Here is a 24,763-nt window from a genome sequence, read left to right on the forward strand (position 1 = left end):
CAAATATGGATTTTGCTTTTAAAAAATTACATTTTATCATCGTTTTAGGTGGAGTAGAGGATGTTGCCACTGAAGGAGCTGGGAGTCTGTTCTTCTCCTGGAAGCAGCACCTCTGATCATCCATCCTGTTACTCTGGAACCGACTCAGCAGATCAAAGAACCCTTCGTCTGCCATTGTCTCACGGCTGCTTTTCTGAAAAGGAGAAAATTTGGGGTATTTGACCTTAGAGTGCCTACAGCTGGGACAACTGCATCAGAGTTTCAGTCCAGTGATATGCTTGATATTTACATATCTGAAATTTATTAAATAAATTTTTTTTAGTCAACCTTTTCTATAGCCAGAGATCTATCCAAAGAGGAGATGCTAACACTAGGGCAGCATTTTGGAGAGTGAAATATATTAGAAATGTCTCATTCTCTGAAATGGAAAGAAACTGCACTCTGATCATGGTAAAATGGGAGTTATTCCTCCTCAGCCATTAATCCAACAAAACCCCAAATGCCCATGAGAAGAAAAAGAAACAAGACCAGCAAAGAACAGTTGCCATTGTCTCCTCAGATCTATGACCAAATGCCTCAGTTCTTTTATTTTGAACTGACTTCTCTCAAGACTTTAATAACCTAAAAAGTATGTCCAAAATATCTCCCACTGCCTGAATCAGGAAAATAGATTTTGCTAAGTTTGGAGAAGTAGGGTCTAAAAGAGACTTAGACCTCAGCTTGCAAATAAATTTCATTTCTAACTTCAAAAAAACCACCACAAATAAAATGTTTCAGTAGTAGGAAAATCTTAAAGCTGGCACCACCCCTGAGGGAGCTGTAGAATAACAGTTTAGAGCCACAGTGTTTAAATCAAGTTAAACTGAACAGGACAGCTGCAGGAAGGTGTTTTCCACAACTCTGATCACACAAAGATGAGTTAAGGCCATAGGCTCACCACACCTACCCTCTGAGAGTTTGGAAGTCGATGATCAATGGAATTACTGGCATCCTGCAAAACTTTGGAGGTGGTGCCATTTTTGTACTTTTTGCCTTTTAGTCGATTTACAAAATGAAGTTTTGCTGAAGTTTTGGCAACCAGTGGTTTCTGTTTAACAAGAATCTCACTGTTCCAGTTTGGAACCTAAGAAAACAAGAGTCAGGAAATTAAGCCTTCTGATTTTACTTACCAGTACTGTTACCTCTTACTTGCTGCTGCTTTTCCTCCCCAAGATGAGGCAGCTTTACACTATTTTGTTCTTGCAGCCACAAGGATGTACCCAGAGGCTCTTGAGTGCCAGTGCTGACTTCAGCTGTACTGACTACACATGCTTTGACATTTCATTGATTAACATAACAGGCTTTGCCTTACCTGAAGAGACTGCAATTAGATATCCCAGTGTGGAGGGAAAAATAGCAATTTCAGTCTGCCACTGGAATCATTTATGCAGAACTGCCAGCCCAGTATTGAAAGGCAGAACGTAGAAGAAATCTCTCATAGACTGACACAAGGATTTTAAGTGGGAACTCCCATTACCAAAAGATTTCTGAGCCTGGGGGGGGGGGGAGAGAAGTTGTTTTGCCTATGACTCAGCTGTAACATTTCTGAAATAGCATCCTTACTCCAGATGGAGGCTGAAGCTTCTGATGGTTTGCAAGTTGGTTGAAATCTCAAAGTGAAAAATGGAGCATGTATTTTAAGTCCCTGTAAAATGACTGTAACCAAAGAAAAAGTGTTCAGAAGAGCTAAGCTAAAGCTCAGGAATTTTATTCTGAATTACTTTCATGCTGCAACCTCAACCCATCTCTATAAAGAGATGAAAATTCCTTTGATGCTCATTACAGAACCCCATTCTTTCTCACTCATGCAGGGAATAAAGCAGGCGTCCCACAAGCCACTACAGCCATCACCTGTCATGTGCTGTTACCTCATGACAGAAGTATTTTTTGTTAGTATTGTTAGACATGGTGTTATGGAGCTCCTGTGATCAACTAAATTAAAAAGGGAGGCAAAAGGCACATCAGCACACCCTCAGAAAGGTTTCACTGCAATATCAGCAGCAGAACAGAAAGAAGCAAAGTGCCAACCTTTTCTGGTGTTAACTTCATAAGTTCCATGTTCTCCATGCTGTAACGGCGTCCTCTTGGTCTGCCACCTTCAAGAGACAAATTCATCTTTTTATTATTAAAATTTATGGTGGCACTTGACAAGCTGTGGCTGTACTCCTCTAAGGTCCAAGGTTCAAGCCACAGACACAATTAGAACACACAAAGAAACTAAGCAGTACCCTGGGATTCACAATATAAATCCTGCAGAAAAGGAGGTGCTGAGGGGGTCCAATACGTCAAGAACCTTTTTTAGCTGCTGGGGAGAAAACCAAGCAAACTTCCCTAGTCAACCCCAACTCATTAAAGAACTCAAATGAGATTCTTTTTTAAGTTCTCTGTTGGGAAACTACTTCAGAAAGAGGCACATACCATTCAAACTGTTTTCCACTGCGTGGCTTTCTGCCATCATGGAGTTGTTTGTGCTGTAGCTTAATCCAAGAACCATTTGAAGATCTGAGAGATTAAGTCTGGCAGTGAGTTCTCCACTTCTGTCTCCTACCTTCAAGCAAATAAAATAAGCAGTTGTATTACCTTAACAAATACTCACATGTGTAACTGTAAAGCAATCCTTGTCCCATGACTTTTGAGAGAAAAAGGCTGAAAAGGTTTTCCTGCTTGAAGACTGAGAACATCTTTTTAAAGAAGTAACAACTAACAGGTAACATAGAAAAGCCTAAAATAATTTCTGCTTGGCCACTAACTTGGGAGTCCATGACACCATTGTGAGTGGTGACACTAGGACAAAGGAGCTGACTGGCTGAAATAACGTGGAATCAGCTGTCTGTAGAATAATTGAAAATGCATTCCATCACTCAAACTCACACCTCCATAAAACCTCTGGGAGCAAGAGCAAAAACCAAGAGCCAGCACAGTGGGAGTATGAAAATCATACCTCTCTTGAAATCTCCAGGTGCCTTTCTGCAAAATGGATGGCTTGGTCATGATTTCCCAGGGCAGTGTAAGCATTCCCTAAACTCCAGCATGCTCTTCCTTCCCCAATTCTGAAAACAACACACACTTCAATTACACCTCTACCTGCTGAACACCAGAGGTCAGGTTTTCATAGTACTGCCAAAGTAATTTGCTGGGCTAAAAAAATGGAGGCAATTATCAGAGACCATGCTACCCCCAATATATTAAATATTGTATTTAAGGAGTGTGATCTGGTTATAAATAAATATGAACAAATTTAATTTTTTTTTAAATTTTTAAGCTCACAGCAAACAAGTTAGTTTTGTAAGCATGGGACATTGTATAACCTACTTTGTTCCTCCTCAGTTTGCATGACTTATTAGTCCTCTGTATTCTTAGTGACTTAAGAACAGGTACATTTAAATGTCGCAAAAAATTATGGTTGCACCCAACACTATAAAAAAGGCCTCAGAAATCAGTACTGTAATACAAACATTACTTGCTGCTGTGTTACTCTTTCCCCCATCCCTTCCTGGATTATTACCTTGTGGACAAGTAGAACACAGATTCTTATGAAAGTAGGGTGAATTATTATAATGAACTCATGAAAGAAAGATCTGCTTTTCCCTAATTTACACAGACTTGCTGACAGGAGATGATGTAGAAAGAGTCATTCATCAATTTGTCTTTCATCTCAGGCTCATTAGCTGCAATACCTTTATGAGTAATTTTGGTTTTCCATATGAAAACCAAAGCCCAGCACTGGGGGAATTCACATGAATGCAGCTGTCACATGGGGAACAATGCCAGTGGAGCTGAAGGTAACAGGATTTGCTCTGAGTGTCACACACACATGAAACAATCTCTTAGGGCTTACTTGTCATGTAGCTCCTGAGCAATCACAAGGTGTTTGAGGTGATAATCAATGGCTCTCTCATAGTCCTGCAGCAGAGTGTAGGTGTTCCCCAGGCTGTAGCAGGCCTGTGCTTCCACAGCTCTGTCCTTCAGCTGCCGAGCCAGCTGCAGCGTCCTCCTGCAGGAGAGGTCAGAAACCACCACAAGGAAAAGCTTTCAGAAGTGCACTTGCACAACTGAAAATCTGTTACACAACTTCAACAAATTGGGGCAGCAGGCAGCAAATTATTGACTATTAAATTACTATCTTGTAAACCCTTACAATCTCACACTTCTAAAGTCCTCCCTCCACTGCAACCTACTTCATTAGAGAGCAGGCTGATTCCTCAAACAGCATCATTTAATTTACTTCTCCATTAATAATTTGTAGGAGTTTCCCTGAGGTCGCACTGTTACAATACCTACTTTCCTACTTTCCATCAGAATGGGCAGGACAAGCCTGTACTCGCCAAGCCAGCTGAGCTGTGCTGGGCAAGAAGAATTTGAGGGCTCAGAGGGATCTGCTCAGTACAGAGGCATTTCTCCCTAAGAAATGCTGTGCTCTGAAATCCCAGTCAGATGCTAATAACACCTATACTGTATCTTTGCCAAGCTTTTACTTTCCCAGGTACAGCAGTAACTGCTTAGTGGTGCAGAGATCAAGACAAGTCTGGCTTGAAAATACAGACTAAAGATGTAAACTGATGTTGCTGTGCACCAGCTCTCTCAGCTGGTGAGCACACCTGAGGCAGCCACCCATCTCAGGGTAGGAAAGCTGCTCACATCATTCCAGCACTCACTAAGAGCTCAGACAGTAATGCCTGCTTCTAGAATAATGGCAATAAATGCCTAGCAGTGAAAGATGTCCGTCTACAGCACTGCAAAGAAACTCTTTAAAATAGCAAAAGAGTTAAAAAAATAAAAAGCATTAATGCTGCCCCTCCCTTAAGAGAACCAGAACAGTTAAACAACAAAGGAAAAATTTCTTTGCTAAACAAATGGAAATTTTTCTAAAGTATGTGTTGAAGCAGTGGCTGTTCCACAGTGAGCTACAGTATCAGGCACGACAGAAGTAAACTGTACAAGAGATATAAATTGTGTTTGTCAGCAGTCACTCACCTGTAGTATTCAGCAGCAGTTTCAAATTCCCCCAGGAATATGTAGGCATTTCCAAGGTTGCTGTATGCTCTTCTTTCTGCTGATCTATCACCAAATTCTTTTGCAATGAGGAGACGCTTAAAAATGTGAAATAGCTGCATTAGTTACTCCACTTTATACTTTGTAACATACACTTGCATGAAGAAATGCAAGAAAAAATTGCATTCTTAAGGTCAACAACAATGCTATGATAATATAAGAACAGCCAAACTTGAAGTTTATGCCATTAAGATTTAAAACCTGCATTAAAAAGCTTGCAACAAGATCCAGCACACAACACATGCACTAAAAGTCAGGAGCAACCTGATATTCTGCTAGAACAGAATTCATTACTAGCACATCGTTGTACCTGTTCATGGGCTAAAACTGCACTCCTGAAGTTGCCCAGAAGATAGTGTGTGTTTCCCAAATTTCCAAAGGCACGTCCTTGTGCTGCTCTGTCACCCAGCTCTGTTACTATTGACAGGTTTTCCCTGTTTTGAGGGAGAGTGAGAAGGAGAATAGTGACTTTTAAATGGTTTGGGTTTTTTCTCACAGTCATTTAAATACTAATTCTAAAAATTCTTATATAAAGGAAAAGGCAGAGATATTCTACTTTGGCCTATTTTAATGGCCTTTAAATAACCATGAATCTGAGTAAGGAATACTTTCAGTGAGCTACCAAACTCCCCTGCATTCTAACTCAAGCCAGTGTGCTCTCCTCTAGTTACACAGGTGTAACAAGGTCCTGTTGTCTCAGCCTGGTTTCTAACTAAGGGTTGTCAGGTACAGTACAAGTGAGGGCAGGATAAAAACCAGTGCATGTTGAAAACACCAAACTGACAGGTACCTCAGTTCTGCAGAGAAGCATTCCATAGCTCATGGCCCTGCAGATCTCCCACATTCTCATGAACTACATGATCACATCCTCCCAGCCCCCAACACTTAAAGCTCCTACTTACTCATAGTACTTTGCAGCTTTCTGTAAAGCATTTTTCACATCCTCTGGAAGTTCCCCTGGATCATGGGTCCCAGCATTAGCTACATTTTTCCCTTTAGAGTGATATACATTTCCCAGATTATACAGTGCTCTTGCTTCTCCAACCTGAACCAGAAATAAAAGAAGGCATTAAAATTTCATGCTTCAAAGTTTTCTGTCACAACAACTATTTGTACAATCCATAGATGGGAAAAAAGTTCCTTAACTACTTGTCAATAACTACTCTGCTCATTCTGAACATATTATCACCTACCCAGTCATAGCCCCCAATCCAATTGTTTTGCATACTACTTCTTTTTGAAGAGCAAGACACATTCTTGAGGTCAATTACCATTAAAATCTAAATTTAAAACAAACAAAACCACCACAAAATAGAGTAATATTTAACTTGGACCTATAGTCTTCCAGGTACAAACAACTGTATTCCAACTAATAGATTTGTGCTGCCTAGAGGAAAAATTTGAATATTCACTATTTCCCTCTGAAAGGTGCAGATTCCTTACCAGTACCACCGGGTTCAGGAATGTGTGTTAGCACTTTCCATCCAAATTCCTGCACAATTCTTACCTTATCATTAAGTTCTCTGGAAATATCCAGATGTCTCTGACAGCAAACGATAGCTTCTTCAAAATTCCCAAGGACCTTTAAGGTGTTGCCCAGGTTCCCACTGGCTTTAGCTTCTCCCAGTTGATCTCCAATCGTCCTAAAATAGCAGCAATTAAGTACCAGAAAACAGTGGATCATTTAAACCAATGTATGGGAGAGAATGACATGAATTTGTGAAGAGACAACAACTATGTAAATGTAAATGTGTTCAGTTCATTTTATAGCTGAAATGCAATCAAACGTTGTTCAGTCTGTGGTTACAGACATCTTCTGTCAGTGCTGTTTAGCCAGCTACGGGTATTGATCATCTGCTCAACATTTATTTCTTAAATTCACATCTTTTAAGAAGAGAACAGAGAGAAAATTCTTGAAAGATGATTTAGAAAGACAGTTCCAACATTAGAAAGAGAGGTTAAACTGCATTTGTGTTTTACTTGACCATCTCCTTTTAAGTAAAAATCTCCTTTAACTTAACAAGACACTTAACTGTAAGGCTTAAGACTTACAGTCTCCTCTGCAGCTCGCGGCACTGCTTCATTTCTACATTTTAAATGAGACTAAGGCAAGAGACTGCCACTGAAACACTCACACTGTCATACCTGGGCAACAACACAACAAAACAAATGCCCCAAGATCACAGCACAGGAGCGAGGTAAGGCAGGAGGAAGAATAGATTTATGCCAATTTGAGGTTAAGTATGCCTGTGCCTTTCACTGGACCTATACAAATCAGTAAAAGTCAGATACATAAACAGCATATGAAAGGTATAGGGTTTAGATTTCACAGTATTACATTATGAGTTTTACACAGATAAACATTAGGGAGTTCTGTCTAGTAAACAAGAGAGCAGCTCAACAATATGGAGAACTAGAAGCACTGAGTTTTAGAAACATGAAAGGGTAAAGAAAGGGTGGATTTAAAGCAGCCATTTAATTATCCAGAAACCTGGTGAGGCCTCAGTCAGTTGTGGGATTATGGTGCTAGACCAAGTATTAGCTGCCAGGTTAGAGGGCACCCAAGTGACCTGCCAGGCCCCCAGCCCCGTGCCACACCACGTTCACTCATTAGCCAGTATTAGTGCAGGGTTTGGCAGGACAGTGAGCAGGCAGCTGCTCGTGTCTCCCAGAATGGGATGGCACCAGGAACAATTACCTTGCAAGAGTTAAATCGTGGTGATGATATTCCAAGGCCTTTGCATATTCCTGCAGGTAGAAATAGGCATTGCCCAGCTGGCTGTAAATAGCACTCAGGGTTCGTAAATCTTCAGTCCCAACCTGCACAGCAGCTTCAAAGAAAGAGACCCCGGCCCGGCAATCTCCTGCCTTGCACAGGCGCTCGCCCTCCAGAGCCAGCTCCAGGCAGGAAGCCTCCATCCTGCACAGGGACAAAAGGCCAGCAGTCACTCCAAGTGTCACACTGTGCAGCACCTGAGCTCTGGACATGGCATTATTTTATCAGAAGGCCTCTATCTGTTTAGGAGAGGGAATCCTAAACACACCACAACCAATGAGCTTTGCTTTAGAGTAATATAGAAACCAAGGCTGAAATGGAAATGACAATTTCGATGGTGAGGAGCAAAATAACATTTGAACAAACAGCTACAATTTGTTATTTTTTCAGTCTGAGAGAGGAAACCAGACACTGCTTTGTCCATAGGCAGCACTTGAAGGGTTCAAAAACTGTTTTCACCATCTAGATAATTTCAGAAAAGTTACCTAGAAATCAAGCTATTACTGACAAATACTGATTCTGACAAATGGAAGCACTTCAGATTTTTAGGGTGATGCCACAGTAACCTGCAAAATGATTCACAGGAAAAAATCAAATTAGAATATTCTGTGTATCAAAGACTGACTAATTTTCTGCAAGTTGTTGCTTCTGTAATTTGATGCTCTTTGGCACCTAGTTTCTTATACTACCACTGCTGTGAAAATCCTCAGTGTAAGAAAAAATATCTAGATTCAATTAATGACAAAATGTATGTAAATTCAAGGTACTTCACCGATACACCATTGTTCCAGAACCCACTGGAATAGTTTTTAATTTTATGAACAAGTAATTGTGCAATTATACAGGTACAAAATACAGCAATCATTAATGAATTTGTAGAATAATACATTTTGAACATGAACAAAGAAGCTGATAGAAAACTACAGTGGCATTTACGTGCCTCTTTGCCCCAGTGAGCTCAGGAGTACAAAACATAACGTATCAGTAAGTATTAACAATTTTAGCCAAACATTTCCTACTTTCTGGTTCTGAGATGCGAGGGAGGCAGGGGAGAGGAAGATGAGAAAGACAACAGCTCCAGGTCCCAATCTTGAAGCACTATGGTTCTCCAGCTTTTCCAGGATACATGCATTTTAAAAAGCTTGCAAAAATGTCAGCATTTTACTTTTTAAAGATTTTTTTCAAAATTAAAACCCAGTAAGAGACATTCTGTAATAGCTGAAAAAGTACATGCTAATGTTGCCAAAGAGTGGACAATCAAATGCTGGCTTTTGCAGAAGTTATTTTAGTGGAAACACCAGACGAAACCTCTTTTGACTTGACATAGTGATGAAGTTTTTAACATAACTACAATACATTTCTTTATTTTCTTAAACTAGAAAAAAAAAAAGATTATACAAACTTTTACTCAAATCTGAACAGGAAGGAAATATTTTTGAAAAATCTTATGACTTCCAAAGCGCTAGAAGAGTTGGGATCACAAGTACAATACAAAACACAAAACACTACCATACCTGCTGGTCTTTGAGGTGCCACAGCTTAAGCACAGCGAGATGACTGACATGGTTACCTTTTGCAACAAAAAGCACTCTCTGTTTGGTAGCTGCTAAAGATGCTGACAGCAAAAGATAACTCCAGCATGAAGCTCTTGCCAAGCCCAACTTTCCAGGCTGGAGATCCATAACACACGCAGGATTTTTAGGTTTGCAAACTCTCCTCAGAGAAGTTAGAGCATTCCTGTTAGCTACAACACACCCCCTGGCTCTCATGACATTGTTCATGTGTGGAATGTAAGACAGAAGAAGGCAGAAATGATTAAGTACAATTAAGTACAAGGCAGAAATGATGACACCATCAGCAACTGAAGGTTTAAGACTTAAAACACTTCATTGGGTAATCTTAATCCTATCCCAAGAGGTTCTCTCCGGGCACCTCATGTTAACTGACATGTCCAATTAGAGTGACAGCTGGAAAATGTGCTGCTTCTCAGTGCAGACTGGGACCACTACACAGCCACACTCCTTGGATTTTTGCTTGAATGGCTAAAAAGAGCAGAACTTCCAGCAAAATGTGTGTGTGACATAACAATGAAATTGTTACACTGGACTCTGCTTCTGTAAGTGAATTTATTCTATTAAAAAAAAAATTAACTGTGGGACATCAGCCACAAAATCTGTGAAGAAAAAGCAGGTAAAAATCTACAAGGGCAATATCAGAGTGCTGCAGTATGGCAGCCCCCCTTGAGAGACTACATTCATCTGATTTCACACCACACCTAAAAATGCCAAATGCCAAGACAGCATTACCGTTTCATCAGGGAATCTGAAATACAATCATTTGACTTTACAACCCTAGATTTAGTATAACTTATAAAAATGAAAGATGTGGGGTCTTTCATACAGAACACAACTAAGAAGCAAATGGCTTATACTCAGACTGATGAAAATCAGCTGTTACTACAGTGTTTAAATTCAACCAGAACTACAGGAAGTAAATGAAAATGAGAATTAATAATTGCTTGAGTAAAAAAAGAACGCAAAAATTACACAACTCTTGAGAGGCTGTGTAAAGAGGTTGCTAGAATCTATACAGCAAATTAAAACTTTAATTCCATCTGGATCCATTCCTTCTGACCTACCATTTCAAAATCTAAATAAGCTACACCAAAATAGAACAGAGAAAATTAAATATTTATTTCCACAGTTGCCTGCACTCAATATTTTATTCAGGTTATGTAAGAGCTATGAAATCACTCAGTTATTTTAAAAGTTTCTGAGGCTTTTCCATTGAGTACCAAAACTGGATTCAGAAGAGGTTTGGTTTTGGTTTGTATTTGTTTTTTTCCCCTCTCTGCTACTTAAAGGACTCTTATGCAAATTAACACTTTTTTTTTGTTTTGGTTTGGTGGGTTTCTTTAGGATTTACGTAGGTGTTCTCCAGCTGTCACTGCTAATGGTTAAACAGCACTTTGGCAGACTAGACAGGGCCAGCTTATCAATGTTTTAGGAAGTCATTAAATAGTTATAAGGAGAATATGACATTACTTTCTCTGTTCCCTGGGCTGAACGGAATTATTTACTCAACACCCAGTGGCCCAACAAGAGATACATTGAATCTGCAGAGAGGAGAAGAGAGCAAGCCCCATTCATCTGTGCACTTCTAAGGCAATTCTGTTCCTGCTGAACAGCATAGGGTTCTCTCAGACATTACTTGAAAATGCTCACACAGGGCTTCATTTTGCTATGCTGTCTATAACTGCCTGGCATCTCCTGAATAATTTCTCATTTGTAAAATTACCTCATCCTTATCTGGCCCTCAAAGCTTTTCCTCCTGCCTGGCTCCCCAGTATTTTTATTTTTCTTCTTCCCACCCCCACCTCCTTCTTCTCTGACCTTTTTTCACATTCTATTTTTAACCTTTATTATTTCTATGAATATAAACCCTAAGCAAATTGCCTCCTTGGTTTTGTCTCCCTCGCTTCAGCTGTTCTCATCTCACAATAAGAACAAGAAAAGGGGTAAGAATTAAGTCAGTGGAAGAAGGTAGTAACACTCCCTGATTACTACAATCTCTAAACACAATTTAGTTTTACTCAGTACAATTCCTACTAAGAGAGCTTGTTGCTTTTGAGGGGATACACAGCTGTCATCAATTTGCCATGAAACATGTTGGTACAAATAACACACCTAGAGACAAAACATCCCCATGACATGTCTTTAGTTTGGATGCACAGCACCAGCAGTGCCACAGCATCCTGTAATGAAGCTGGCTGTAATGAAGCACACTGCAATAAAGCTGACTCACCACTCCTGACTCCTGCCCTTACTCTGGCCTTCTCCCCCTGAGCAGAAACCTCCACACCACCACTGCAAACAGCTCAGCACAGCCCCACTGCAGCACTGCTTCTTCAAACTTAGAAACAAACAGCTCACACACAAACCACACCCTGAATTCTGTCTTCTCTTGCTCCAGTCAGGATAAAAGCACTTACAAGGTTTTGGTGTATGAATTTAGCAGACCAAAAGAAGGAAGTTCTACAAATATTCACCCATTTACTCATACAAATCAAGTAACATTAGCATTTTATTTTCAGTCACTAAAAAAAAAAAACAAACAAAAAAAAACCCGCCTTCCGTCAGCATGAACATTTTTATAACTGCCAAAGTGATACTGATGAACCACTGTGGGGAGAAAGAAACACTTGCACAGTCAGAAACAGACCCACAGTAAAGCCTTTCCTTAGGAGTGGGCTCCAACTTCTTTAAAATCAGTTCTAATGGAATGCCAGAGCAGTCACAGCCAAACAAGCCTGGGATAATACCTGCAAGTCATTTTTAAAAAAAACTGGTAACTCCTTCCCCAATAATTTATGACCTTTTATTTCCTGCACTAAATTTTAAACTCCAACAAAATAAAATATTTCCACATTATAGCTATCAATATCACCATAAAGTTCCAGGTCAGTATACTGAATTAATTGTTAATTTCTCAAAGTCTTAGGAAAGTTTAGTATTTTTTTAAATTAAAAGTATTTTGCCATCATGTTTTTTAAATGTGAATCAGATTATAGTTCTTGCAAAAGTTTAATAAGGTCATGAATATTGTTGTTGTTGATATTTTTAATTGGTCTCATTCAAACCTGTACTGAAATACAGCATAAAGCAGTAAGGCATTGTGCCCTGACTGTGCTTGCCAAATTTTTTGAAGTTTTTTTTGGCTTGTCAGTTTATACCAGTCAATTGGCCCTGACCTATTTTTCATCCATTTACTTCTATAATAGTACCCTGAACAGCTCCTGCTTTTATTAAAGAGTGAGCAAGGATATACTGCAATTGTCTGGGGAGGACCAAGAGCACCAGCACCAGTGTGGGGAAATGTGGTAGAGGAATGCTGGGCAGTAGGTCCCTTCAGGAAACACTCAGCACAGAGTTATCATGCTTACACAGTGAGGGTCAAAGCCACAGGATAAAGATTTTAGCCAAATAAAGAGAGAAAACAGCAAATTACAGCTTATTTGCTAATTTTTCTCCTTACTGACCATGAGACAGCTTCTCCAGCTGGCTGCACTGCCACCCAGGACACTGGACTTGTATGAAGTGAAATTAAGGACTTCTATTCTATGAAATGGAAGAGGAGACCACCCCAACAGCAATCTAACATTGTCAGAAGGTTGAAAGGATTAATTTTAAGACATAGCACATGTAAGACATGTGCTGTCTTACAAATACAGGTTAAAAGCCTTATTGCTGTTAGCTAGTGAGGAAAAGGCCTCCAAAGAAAGGATGATCAGGGTAGGGGTGGGGGGAGCACACAAGAACCACATTTTTTATTTCTTTTTAAACAATCATTTCAGTCTTCCAGTGTCCTTTCCTACTGAATGAACTGCAAGATTTACCCTTCCAAACACCATGCACTACACAATGCTCCTGTAGTTCAGCTCCATTAGAGCGAGTCTGAAATGCTAACACATTGTCCCAGGTCTGTAAAGGGGATTCAGAAGAAAAGTTATAAAAGTTCTCAGAAGGGAAATCCCATATCCTCTTCACTTGCAAGAACAGTACTTCTGAGTGCAAGGCACCACAGCAGTTTCCATCTATCAATCAAACCTCTTTACTTTAAGCAAGGAAAATACTTTGTCATTCAGAAAAAAAACAATAATGGGCCAAGTACAGAGAACTTTAGCAGACAAAAGTCAGCATTTTGCATAGGTAGCCCAACAGCTAAAAGAGGGAGCAGTTATTACCATACTTCATATCATTCTACCCCAACTACAAAGAAATGCAGGCAATAATGTACTATTCTGTTACCATGCAAGTTCCAATACTATACAATCATTTAATCATACTAATATAATCTGCTACATAGCAAAAGTGAATTTTCATTGTTCAAAAATGAAGAAAAAAAAGGGTTTAATTTTAAATTTCAATAACACTATTAGCAGAGATATCAAGCTATTTGTTGCAACTTGTTTAGCTTTCTATTATTGACAGCACTTACTAATTTACAGCAAAATTACCAGAGTAAGTCTTACCTGTATCTCACGTGAAAGGAGCGATCCTCAGGCATGCTTATCAAAACATTCTTTTCCGCCATGGAGTTACATTATCAGTAGAGAAAGAAATGCTGTTCTGTAGCAGGGTAAGTGCTTTATTATGGGGAATTGCTGTCAGAGCACCATTCCAGTTAGTATATTACGAAGCTGGAGTAAAGATATCCTAAGCTCCCGTAGAAAAACTCTTCTTTATAACTGAGGTAAGGAGGTCATTGCCAGACACATCTCACACCTTCAGAAATGTTCATGTTCTTTCTTTCATCTGTGGCCCTTTAAGCTCCATTCAGCCTCGATTCTGCAAAGGGAACACAAGATGCTTGCCTTGAAGTCTCATGGTTAATAACTCATCAGCATTTGCAGCTGATGTAAAAGCATAACACTGCTCCTACGAAGCAGGAAACGTCATTCGAAGAACTTAAAGGCAGAGCCAAAGCCTTCCACACAGACATGGCAATTGCTGTAGGCAAGTGAGAAAGCCAAAGAGGTTTAACAAAAACCAACACTCTCTTGGACACTTTGAAGAATTTACCCTTTTTAGTATTTTCTGGTCTCATGAAGTTCCAGGCAAAAACCTTAAAGGATGAAAACTACAGAATGAAAGGCATAATACAGAACAGATCACAAAGTGCTTTACATGTAAACACTGCCCCTGAAACCCTGACCATCAGCTGAGGGCCCACAGCAGTCAGAACTGGTGGGCACAATCCCATCTGCAGATCATCCACTCTGGAGACTGTCCCACCTGTAATACTGTAAGCACAGCAGCCAGCAAAGGTTTAAGCTCTGTATTTGCTTTTCTTCTCTCTGCTCCCAAAAGAAAAGGGGGGAGGTATATGAGTTTGGAGGGCAAGTGGTGTTAACACTGGCTCCCTATTCAAAAATTCTGCAGCACTGCAACGTGAGCTACAAACTCTGCTTCAAAGGGATTGCAGAAGCCAGCATATAAATATTGGACATGTTTGGGCTGGCTGGGAAAAATTAACAGAAAAGCAAAAGTTTACCCACTTTTAAACATATTTTTAGTAGAGACGGTGACATATTTACACCTCAGTACTAATATTACCTTCCTCTGCAAGTAAACATAGAGTTGTGTAATTCACAAATGCATATTTCATCAAGAGACTGCAGAGGTGTCAAAAAGACAGGAACAGAGCTCAGGCTCAAAGCTGTCATCAGAAGAATATGCAAACTTGCATATTTAATTGTCGATATAGTCCATGCCTTTTCCTCTCATTAGCTTTATCAAGTCCCAGCTGTGAAGATTCATGCTTCCCATCCTACTCTACCTTGATAGCAGCCCTCAAACAGACTACCCACATTCTTCCAATTAAACAAGTATTTTGCCCTTCCATGCTCATCACTGGAATTATTTGGCATCAACAAGAGGGTGTGGGTGTATTTTTGCAATTAAGAAGCATGACACCCAGAGGTTACAATAGCCCTGCAGCCCACACACTGGGCAGGCTGTGTCCCAGGTATTCACTCTGCAGAAGTCTGTCCAGCCTCAGCCCAGGTAACTCATACAGGCAGATGGCCCTAAGCCACCCAGGCTATAGCAGCCCTCCAGCACTCCTGCTGCTCAGTAAATCCAAGGGATTTGGAAGCTCTCTTCCACAGAGGAACGCACCACAAAGTAAAAAGTGTGTACTCTGGTACACGCACATCATGAGATGATGACTGTAGTAATTTTTTTGTATATTTTTACTGTAATGGTAATTAACTGAATAATTTTAAAAGCTTTTTAAAAAATAAAAAGCCAACTTTAATTTAAAAAAAAAAGTTACACTTAAAAGTACATCAAAACATCTGTGTTTATTTAAGTATCAGTTATTTTTAGCAGTACATTTTACATCAGTTGTTTATAGCTTCACTGTATTTGAGCTACACATCTGTCCTCATCGTCTGACTGATGCCACCAAGAGCTGGAACCACTGCTCCTGTTTATTTCCCTCCTTAATGGCCATACAGCACATTCCTGATCTTGGGAGGGTGCTACAGACACACCCACATTGGCCAACATATCATCATCATCATCACAGATCAACCCAAATTACTGGGCCTGCTCTCCCTACCTGCCTTCTCCACCTGTAAGTCATTAGATGTCAATTACGCCTTCAGCCACGCCAGCGTGTAATCAGTAACCAAACCTAAATCACGTTAAGTAGAGTGGGGAATGCACACAACCTTTACATGCACAATTTTACTTGATACAGGAAGTCCTAAGGGTTTCTGTTATTTTGAAGTAGGAGCAAAAAGACCACAGAGAAAAGGCTGGGTCTCCTTCAGAAGAGGGAAATTAAACTGGTGTGACTGATTACAAAGTTGTTTGATACCAAAACAGAAACAAACATCAGCCTCACCACCCCAAATCACATGAAGCAAGGCAGAGGTTTGGCAATCAAATGTACAGCCCCTCACAGCCTACAACAGACAAAACATGCACTGTATCAATTCTTTATTAGAGAAAATGGTGAGCCATAATTACTCACCATGGCTAAAAACAGCTAAAGGATATTCAATTAAGCCATCAATAAAAGCCAATTTGCCTCAATTCAATGCTCTGTCTAAAAAAGTGTGCTTATTGCATCCAGAAAGTCACTTTTCATTTTTTTCCTGTTAAATCACAGATTTATATAGAAGCTATATGAATATAGATAGGGTTTGCATGATGAAAGTGCATCTCAACCTTCCATTAACATCCCTGCACTGAATCAGTGATACAAATGCTAAGACTGGAATAAGGCTCACTCTCTCTCAAAAAAAATTACAGAAGAAACCAAGGCTCCCTATTTTTAATTCCTATCAGTATGTTTCAAGTTCCTGACAGTGATAAAACAGAAGTTGCTATTTCTTTCCCCAAAGCCTGTATGCAAGCCAGTAGTTCTAGCTATAACAGCTTCCAGCTAGGTGTTTCATTTTCTTTTAAGGCATTTTCCACTTCAGCAATGATTTGATTACATACTATTAATTTTATCTCAATGGCAGACAATAAATTTAATCAGTTTGCAATTCTTAGTTACACTGAATGTCTACAATAGATTTTTTTATTTTCATTTTGACAGAAAACCACATTTCTGCACAGGTGAAAATTCATCAGAATTTTCAGAAAGTCAATGCTGTGATTTATTTGCAGTACACAGAACTGATGATCACAATACAGCTGGAGAAGATGGTTTTAATCTCCTTCATCACCTCAAAATGGTACATTTTAAGCAGCTTCATTTGCTCCTTTCCTCAACCCACACCTTCTTTTTTGGAGCCTGTCAGATGATGAGAAGTTTGATTTGTTTGCTGTGCAGTCACAGGGCCGGGCAGCTGACAGAGTGGTCCCCGGGGGGCTGCTGGAATATCAAACAGCTCCCTCCTTCTGCCTTTCCCTAAAGGAGATGATCAAGGGATGCCTTTTCTCCCCATCTGCTACTCCTCACAAATCTGTGGGAAAGGAGCATCTGCCAAGCGAAGTCATCACCGACAGAGAGACTCAAAAGCTAGTACAGGAAAGTACAGATAAAGGCAGGTCTACTGCACCAACTGCATGTCCTGAGAAAAACTGGTGACAGAGACTTCTTGTTTCAAGATTAAGATAAATTTCCCAATGGTGAACTGAGTTTGAATTTTCTTTCAGAAAGATGCTACAGAATGGGTAGGAGTTAAAAAAAAAGAAAAAAAGAAGAGAAGCTTGAACTGGATCATCTAAAAATAAAACAGAGCTGTGCATACCCTGTGAATGAAGAACCAGACTGCACAACAATAAAAAATATACCAACAGTCCAATTACTGAAATACAGAGATCAGCTTGGCTTCAGACCTTCAAAATATAAAAGAGCATGTAAACACAAATAGCACATGGAACACTCAGAAGTAAAGCATTCTCTATTTTAGTCTTCAATGCCATTCAAGGATATTTTAAAAATTTATCTGAATTAATGGATAAGCCTAAAATAAGCCACCAAAAGGCCTTAAAATTTCCCATCAAGTGTAATATTGTATTTACTATTAACATAGTAAACAGCATCATCATTAGCATTTCTGCAGTAATATATATTCCCCTGTCAATGAGCCTTTAAGTAAACGTGTGCCATGCTGGGCAAAAGCTAATTTTCCCAAACCTTGAGCACAGTACAAGCGACTAGTCATGAGAACGGATCCTGCAAACACAAGAAACAACTGTAGTAAGACCACTGTGGTTGCTCTTGGCAGCTCAATTTTAAACTCCTCTCTGCACCACTTCTGACAGCTGTTCAAGAGCTGATTAGCTGAGTGCACACAGAAACCACCCTCACTGATGAGGTGAATTTGAGGTTTTATTCAGGACCATGATGATGTGGAGCAATGCCTGCTCTGAAATACTGCCTTTATCTCCTGATGGATTTCTCTGCTGAGCACAAAACCCCAGAATAAACCACAGGGATTCTCTTATAGGACTGGCTTAGCAGCATGCAAGGCCCTTTGCAGCTCACATCACACATTAATGGACACAAGAGGAAAGCTGAAGTTCATACACAGCTCCTGAGCTGCTCCTCCCAGGTGCGAGTGACAGAGCTCATGCTGCAGAGTCTGTATCACTACAGAGCAGGGCAGAGACCCCACCTAAACATCCCATGCCATCAGGCTCATCAGTCAAACTGCAAATAAATCAAACCACTATCTCATGTTCTTGGTTCAGATGCTTCCTCCTCCACCCCACCTATATTTACCATGCTGACTTATAAATATGGGCCCACACAAATCTTAGACACATTGCTGAATATTGCAGCCAGCCCTGAAATGGCTGGAAGGGGTGGGTTTGCACTGGCTTTGGCCCAGAGGTGATGTTGACTTGTAACCCTATCAACCCACTGCTCCACAAGCCTGGAATTTCACTTATTCCAATAGAAAATGGAATATGAGGGTTCCTCTCCTTTGCCCAAATGAGGTGCACAGAGCTATCTTTTATATAGAAAACCATCATTTCCTTGCTAGAAAGAGAATCACCAAATTGTAACTGAGAGCATAAGGCCAGACAGGCATTTTGTAACCAGAACTGACAGGTGCAGAGCTAACTGCCTTTTGTGAATCAAAAGAAAAGAATTACTAGAGTGAGGGAGGGAAACTTGACTCCATTATCTCTGAAATTATTCCATCTCCCTTTTTAGCCACTTAATGCCCAACACCCAATGACTTCAGTAACCAGCAGTCTTTCCAGATGGTCAGCAAAACACAAGAGGTTATAAAAGACCAGAAAAATACCAATAATAGAAGTTCAGATACTCATGGCAACTCTCCTCAAAAATTAAAATAATTGCTAAATGTGTAGTTACACAAATACTATCATTGTCTGTCACAAACTCCTGAGCAATCTGATTCTTTTCTTCACTCCTTTCCCTAATTTCTTTCTAGCACTGTACATAAACCCAAATCTAAAAAAGGGTTTCTGTTCAATTATTTTAATTTAATCATCAGTTTACTCCAACTTAGTCACAATTATGACTACAAAAAGAGAACCCCCCGAGTGACAAAGGAGAACAAGTATCCCCAAAACAGTCCCAAAGAGTCCCAAGTAGGTACACAAAATTTTCTTGAAAATATGAATAACTGTATGAAACAAGGTAAAGAAAATATTGCATAAACCCCCAAAACTACCTTACAGGATATAAATACACTAGCTCTATTTGTATTTTTAAAAAAACTTTAAAACCATCCTAACAATGAGACAGTCATCTCCATATTTAAAATTAATTTTAAAAAGACAAACAACCCCCCCACAACAATGACAGGCATCAAGAATTTCTGAGATAAATTTTGCTCAAATGAAGTGAGGCTCTCAACACACCCACAGCTGGAAATGAAATCATGGATTTGAAACTAGAGGAACACTGCTCCAGAGCAGAGTCCAACATCCATTACCTAATTGCTAATGTGGCCCTGCGTTATGACAGACATGGCAACAATAGAGATATTGAATTTATCACTCTGTCTGCACCAATTTTTGTTTGGGGTTTTCTTTATTTCACTGGTTGCCTAAACCCAGCAGACCCTGCTCGTGGTAGGTTCTAATCAGGGGTAAGAGAAGGTTCGTGTCCTTCATTTCCCAGGTGAACTCCTGGTGGCACAGCTGCAGGTGCCCGGCTCACACAGCTCTGGCAAAGGCGAACACGAGCCTCCAATGCAGGAGCATTTCCACCTGCCCTCTGCCATTTCCTGTGTGCACTTTCCCCCTATTCAGGAGAACAGGAGGATTTTTCCTCTGTTTGTCGAGTACCTGGCTGAATGGAGGGTTTGGGACTTTAAATAAAGCTAAAGGTCTGCAACATGCCAAGCCTTTCAAACTCTGTATATCCTGCTTATTCCTTTTTCTAAGAGAACCAGTATTTAACTGGCAAACAGCTTGCTACTGAATGTACATAATTACTGTCAGTGTGCAGGTTAAAGAAGCCAGTGCAGTTAACACAAGTAACCACAAGTATTTTATTATACAGACACTCCTGCAGATACTTAATGTGAGCCATCTACTGAAATCCTGAACGAGGGGAATCCCACACTATGATAAAATAAGAAAGGAGAACATGAAGTGCAAGCAAAACATAACTAATATACCCATCATAAAACTAACCAGGCAACTGAAAACTAATTCCACAAGCAGCAAGATTAAGATTTCAGATACAAGAACGATACAGAATAAGATCACAGTCAAAACAGGTCAGAATTTTTCCATATGTTTGAAACATCAAGGTATAGGATTCCTTATCCTTTTCATTTTCTTATTCCAGATCCAGGTTTATTTACAAATTGTCATTCACAGACTGAAAACAAACATTGCACTGCCTTCTTTCCAACATCTCCCTCAATTGGGGATGAGATTTGCACTCAAGCACTCTAAGTGCACAAGTGCCACAACAGACTGCAATAAGAGTTCACAACACAGCAGTATGCAATCCTTTTATTCACAGTGGAAGTTGAAATCATTCCCAATAAATCAGTTTTGTTACCAAGTTCTGAAGGTAAATTTGAACCCTGCTCCTTTGGGACAATCTCATCATGCAAATGAACATATACAAGGTCTCTCCCAGGCAACCAGACACTCTGCTACCTTCAGTTTGGGAACTGGAGCATGTTATCCAGCATAAAAGAGCCCCACACAGGAAGGGTTCAGCACAAAAGGCTGGCTATTTGCACTGAGCTGATAGAGCAAGTTGATCACAAAGCTCTCCAATAACATGTTCCACCTAGCTTAGCTCCTTCTTAGCCTATGAAATCTCTTAAAAAGGGACCCTGGTATGTAAAAGAAAGAAGACAAATATTGTACAAGCATCTTACAAAGAAATGGAAGAAGGTACCTTATAATTCTATAAATTAAATAATAATAATAATCCTTAGAATCACTGGCAGTAAGACACAGTAGCAGCAATACAGCTGCTGTTTCAAAATCCCTAGCTGGCACTGAGGTGCTCATTCAGAGCCAAAGCAGCCACTGAGCACAGCCAATCCTCACCAGTCCAGCACGGCTTTACCTGGCAGGGAGCAGATGCAGCTCTGGTAGAAGCTCTGCTACACAACTGCAATGATCCATGGCAGTCACTGCCAGCAGCACTGTGGTGATCCCCTGTGCCCCTCAGCCCCCATTAACATCCTCTCTGATGAGCCTACAGCCACAGCCTGCAACAGCTGAGGTGCAGGATGAACACACAACCCTGAGAAGGCAATGCGTTGCTTTTTCACACTGTTTGCTTCTTACAGACAGGTACAGTGCATTTATAGCACATCGCCTATGGAGATTAGGGAAAACAGTACTTCTTGAGGTGCCAAGTTATAAATTGCTTTGCATATTCATTCCAACACTTGGGATGCAGCTGCAAATCTATTCAGAATCTCCTCAGTGCAGTTTCTTCCATCAGTGTGATGACTACTGGACTGCAGCCCACTTGGCCCCCACTGCCAGTTTATCCACTCTGCACAGGCAGTATTGCACTGATAGAATTGGTCACAGTAGCACATCCTGTTCTCTAACAAACCAGCTAGATAAGGTCCAGGCTCCAAAGTGCTGCAGGCAAGGAACAAAACTCCTAAGAGTATACTAACGTGGCAATGGGAGGAAAATTAATATAGCAAACAGAAATAAAGAAGAAATAATAGATTTAGAGAGCCTTCTTTATAAATTACATGTGGCTTATATTGCCTGTAACCCAGCTGAATGAAAGCTTTCTTTCCTATAACACAAATAAGTTTTATTATATGAACAAGTAAAATATTCCTCAAACACGGCCAAATTTGAGTCCCAAGAAACCATTTGACATTAATCATCTGTTCAACACTGTATGTGTTTCAGACCATCTCTTGCCAGTCCTTCCACTTCTGCTTTTCCTGTATTTTGCATTCCTAATATTGTGGTCTTCCACAAAATAATACCTTCTTTTCCTTTTTGGATATTATCCCTTGTATAGCTGACTTGCTACTAAATGGCTAAAGAAAAGTTTAAGATTTTTTCTGGCACCGGGTACCTCTCTCTGCTTTTATTTGCAGGAGCAGTGATAACAGTAACAGGCTGATCCCTCAGAAAGTCGTAAGATAATCACTCATTCCTCAAACAAAACCAAGTTCATGAAGACGTTAACCTACTGATCTGGGCAGGACTAATTGTGGGAAGTGAAACTGACCACACAAAGGCTACAATAAACCTGGAGGACAACAAGTAGAAATATGTTGCCCATTAAACTTTAAAAGTGGTAGATGAGGAGAAACTAAAAAATTATAAATGCAAAAAAAAAAATCCCCTTATGTTCAGTAGTTAAAACTATGGACAAGGAGCATTTCTTAGAAAAAAGCTTTTCAAAACTTAGACTGACCTTTGAACCATCACTTTATGAAGTAATTCTGCAGCAAGAGTAGCAGCAATGTACAACCCTAAGCAGGTTTAAGATGCTTGAAAGAGTTACAAGAGTGTTTAAACAACAGTGTATTAAATAAAGCAACTGATAACACACAGGTTTCTTTTAGTCCAGTGAAGCTGTCTTAGATTTCAGGTTAAGTTTTGTCCCAGCTTTATAAGGAAGTAATTGGAAGTACAAAGTCCTTCCTACTGAAGAAGGATGCACAGTCCAGAAGACTTGCTAACCATTAATTAAACTAGTAAGAAGGAACGCTTGGACAGGCCTATAAATTAGTTTTAACACACTATAAATATATATAAGCAATTAATTTAGAAGGACTGTATTATGAGGAGGTCTTTTTGCTAGCATTTTCAGGTCTAATCGAATTATCACCTTAAAAAGAGGCACAAAGTTTCCAGACAAAATTTAAGCAGGGACTAGAATCTCTTAACTGATCTTTCTGAGATGCAAGACTCAGCACGTTCTTCCAAATTCTGAGATGGTTGCACAGCTCTCCATGGCAACCCAGGATACATGAGCCCTGCAGTCACTGGCAAGAACCTAACAGGAACAACATTTGGCTGAAACAGCTTCTAAAGCAGAAGAAAGGCCACAGCTTCAGGGTGGGGTAAAATTTGTGTCTTGGCAATCAGGTGAATAAAGGGACAGACAGCAGCTTCTGATTTACCGTCTCCTCCATTGAAAAAGTGAAAAAGCAACAGAAGGGCAGGAATTACACTAGCAAAACCTGCAGTCTATACAGGTTTGGTACAATCCGAGTTTAGATATGCCACAACACAACGCCTAACTCAAACTCTCGAACACGAGTTTAGAGCTTGCTCCCTGTGTACCTCACTCCTCGCGTTATGCTCGCAGATTCTTTGGTTCCGGTTCTCTCACCAGCCTGTTTCGCTCCTGCCCTTATGCTTTCATTTTATTTTTCCATCTCGTTAGCACGACACAAGTGCCCGAAGGCGGCCGATGCACAGCCCTCCTGGCACCGGCTCCCTTCAGAACCTCCGGGGCGATCGCGGCACACAGCCCGCCCGCGCCGGGCACCGGCACCTCCTGCCTTTGTTGGCCACGGGCGCTCGGCGGCCGCCGGCACACGGCACCGGGCTCGCCCAGGGCCGCACCGCCGCTCCATTCCCCAACACACCGCCCCGCTCGGGGCCGCCTTCAGAGCCCCCGTTCTGCCACCCAGCGCTCCCCGCCGCACCGCTCACCTGTGTGTCGGGCCGGCGGGGCTGCGGGAGGCCAGCTGGGCTGCGAGGGGCCGGCGCGGTGCGAGCCGGGCTGGCGGGGCCGAGCGGGGCCGTGAGGGGCGGCGAGCCCCGCCCGCCCACGCGCAGCCGCTCCTCGAACCCGCCAATCGCCGCCGCGCGCGCCCGGCCCCAGGGGCGCGGCCGCCAACGGCCGGCGCGGGCGCATCATCCGCACGGACCAATGGGCGGGCGGCGCGCACGGGCCGGGGCGGAGCGTTCGGCAGCGGCCCCGCGGCGCCGTCACGCTGTGCCCCGGCCGGGAACGGCACCGCCGGTGCCCGTAGGAAAGACAGGCTGCGAGCTCGCCAGTGCCGCCCCGAGCCACTGCAGATAAGGTGAAACAATGCAGTTTCTGATGCTGAGCTGCTGATTAATTGCATTGTGTTTGATACACGGGGACGAAGAGTAAATTGGGAAAAAAGTTTGTGATCTTTCTCTAGAGCATAAGCTAAAGAAACGCTTTAGAGTGACAAGGGAAAGGGGTTGGGGGATTTGTTTGGGTTTTTCCAGCCTGCGATTGAACTCTAGTACCACTCGTGGCTCTGTTACCAAGTTTTTTTTGTCTTGGCTACTGCAGCGGGACTGCTACACTGGCAGCAGCTGCTGTTCCCGATGCTTTTGTCATTTGTGTCTTATTTCCTCCAGCAGACTTCCACTAGTGCAAATAGGGAAGCATTCATGTCAGTACGATTGTTCCAAAAAAGCTGCAGTAGGGAGAGAATGAAATATTAAT

At 41.1% G+C, this 24,763-nt stretch overlaps 2 protein-coding genes across 4 annotated transcripts in view; one reads left to right on the top strand and one right to left on the bottom strand.

The window, feature by feature from the left end:
* The window catches only part of CLCC1 (chloride channel CLIC like 1), a 15,818-nt gene extending 15,492 nt beyond the window's left edge, over positions 1-326 (top strand). For all 3 annotated transcript variants that reach the window (XM_059478218.1, XM_059478219.1, XM_059478221.1), the window contains exon 12: positions 49-326. In XM_059478218.1, coding sequence (XP_059334201.1) covers positions 49-57 — 9 coding nt within the window. In that variant the 3' untranslated portion in view covers positions 58-326. The remainder of the gene's footprint in view (positions 1-48) is intronic.
* GPSM2 (G protein signaling modulator 2) overlaps positions 1-24,128 on the bottom strand; it is a 26,685-nt gene extending 2,557 nt beyond the window's left edge. The window contains exons 1-13 of the mRNA XM_059478217.1: positions 23,992-24,128; positions 13,899-14,214; positions 7,790-8,011; positions 6,599-6,734; positions 5,994-6,136; positions 5,402-5,525; positions 5,014-5,129; positions 3,878-4,033; positions 2,981-3,089; positions 2,458-2,587; positions 2,068-2,135; positions 947-1,123; positions 31-193 (exon numbers count right to left, since the gene is read on the bottom strand). Of these exons, the coding sequence (XP_059334200.1) occupies positions 31-193; positions 947-1,123; positions 2,068-2,135; positions 2,458-2,587; positions 2,981-3,089; positions 3,878-4,033; positions 5,014-5,129; positions 5,402-5,525; positions 5,994-6,136; positions 6,599-6,734; positions 7,790-8,011; positions 13,899-13,960 (1,606 nt within the window). The 5' untranslated portion in view covers positions 13,961-14,214; positions 23,992-24,128. The remainder of the gene's footprint in view (positions 1-30; positions 194-946; positions 1,124-2,067; positions 2,136-2,457; positions 2,588-2,980; positions 3,090-3,877; positions 4,034-5,013; positions 5,130-5,401; positions 5,526-5,993; positions 6,137-6,598; positions 6,735-7,789; positions 8,012-13,898; positions 14,215-23,991) is intronic.
* Positions 24,129-24,763: the final 635 nt, after the last annotated feature.

Source organism: Ammospiza nelsoni, chromosome 9 (genome assembly GCF_027579445.1).
Source record: "Ammospiza nelsoni isolate bAmmNel1 chromosome 9, bAmmNel1.pri, whole genome shotgun sequence".
Classification (NCBI taxonomy): domain Eukaryota; kingdom Metazoa; phylum Chordata; class Aves; order Passeriformes; family Passerellidae; genus Ammospiza; species Ammospiza nelsoni.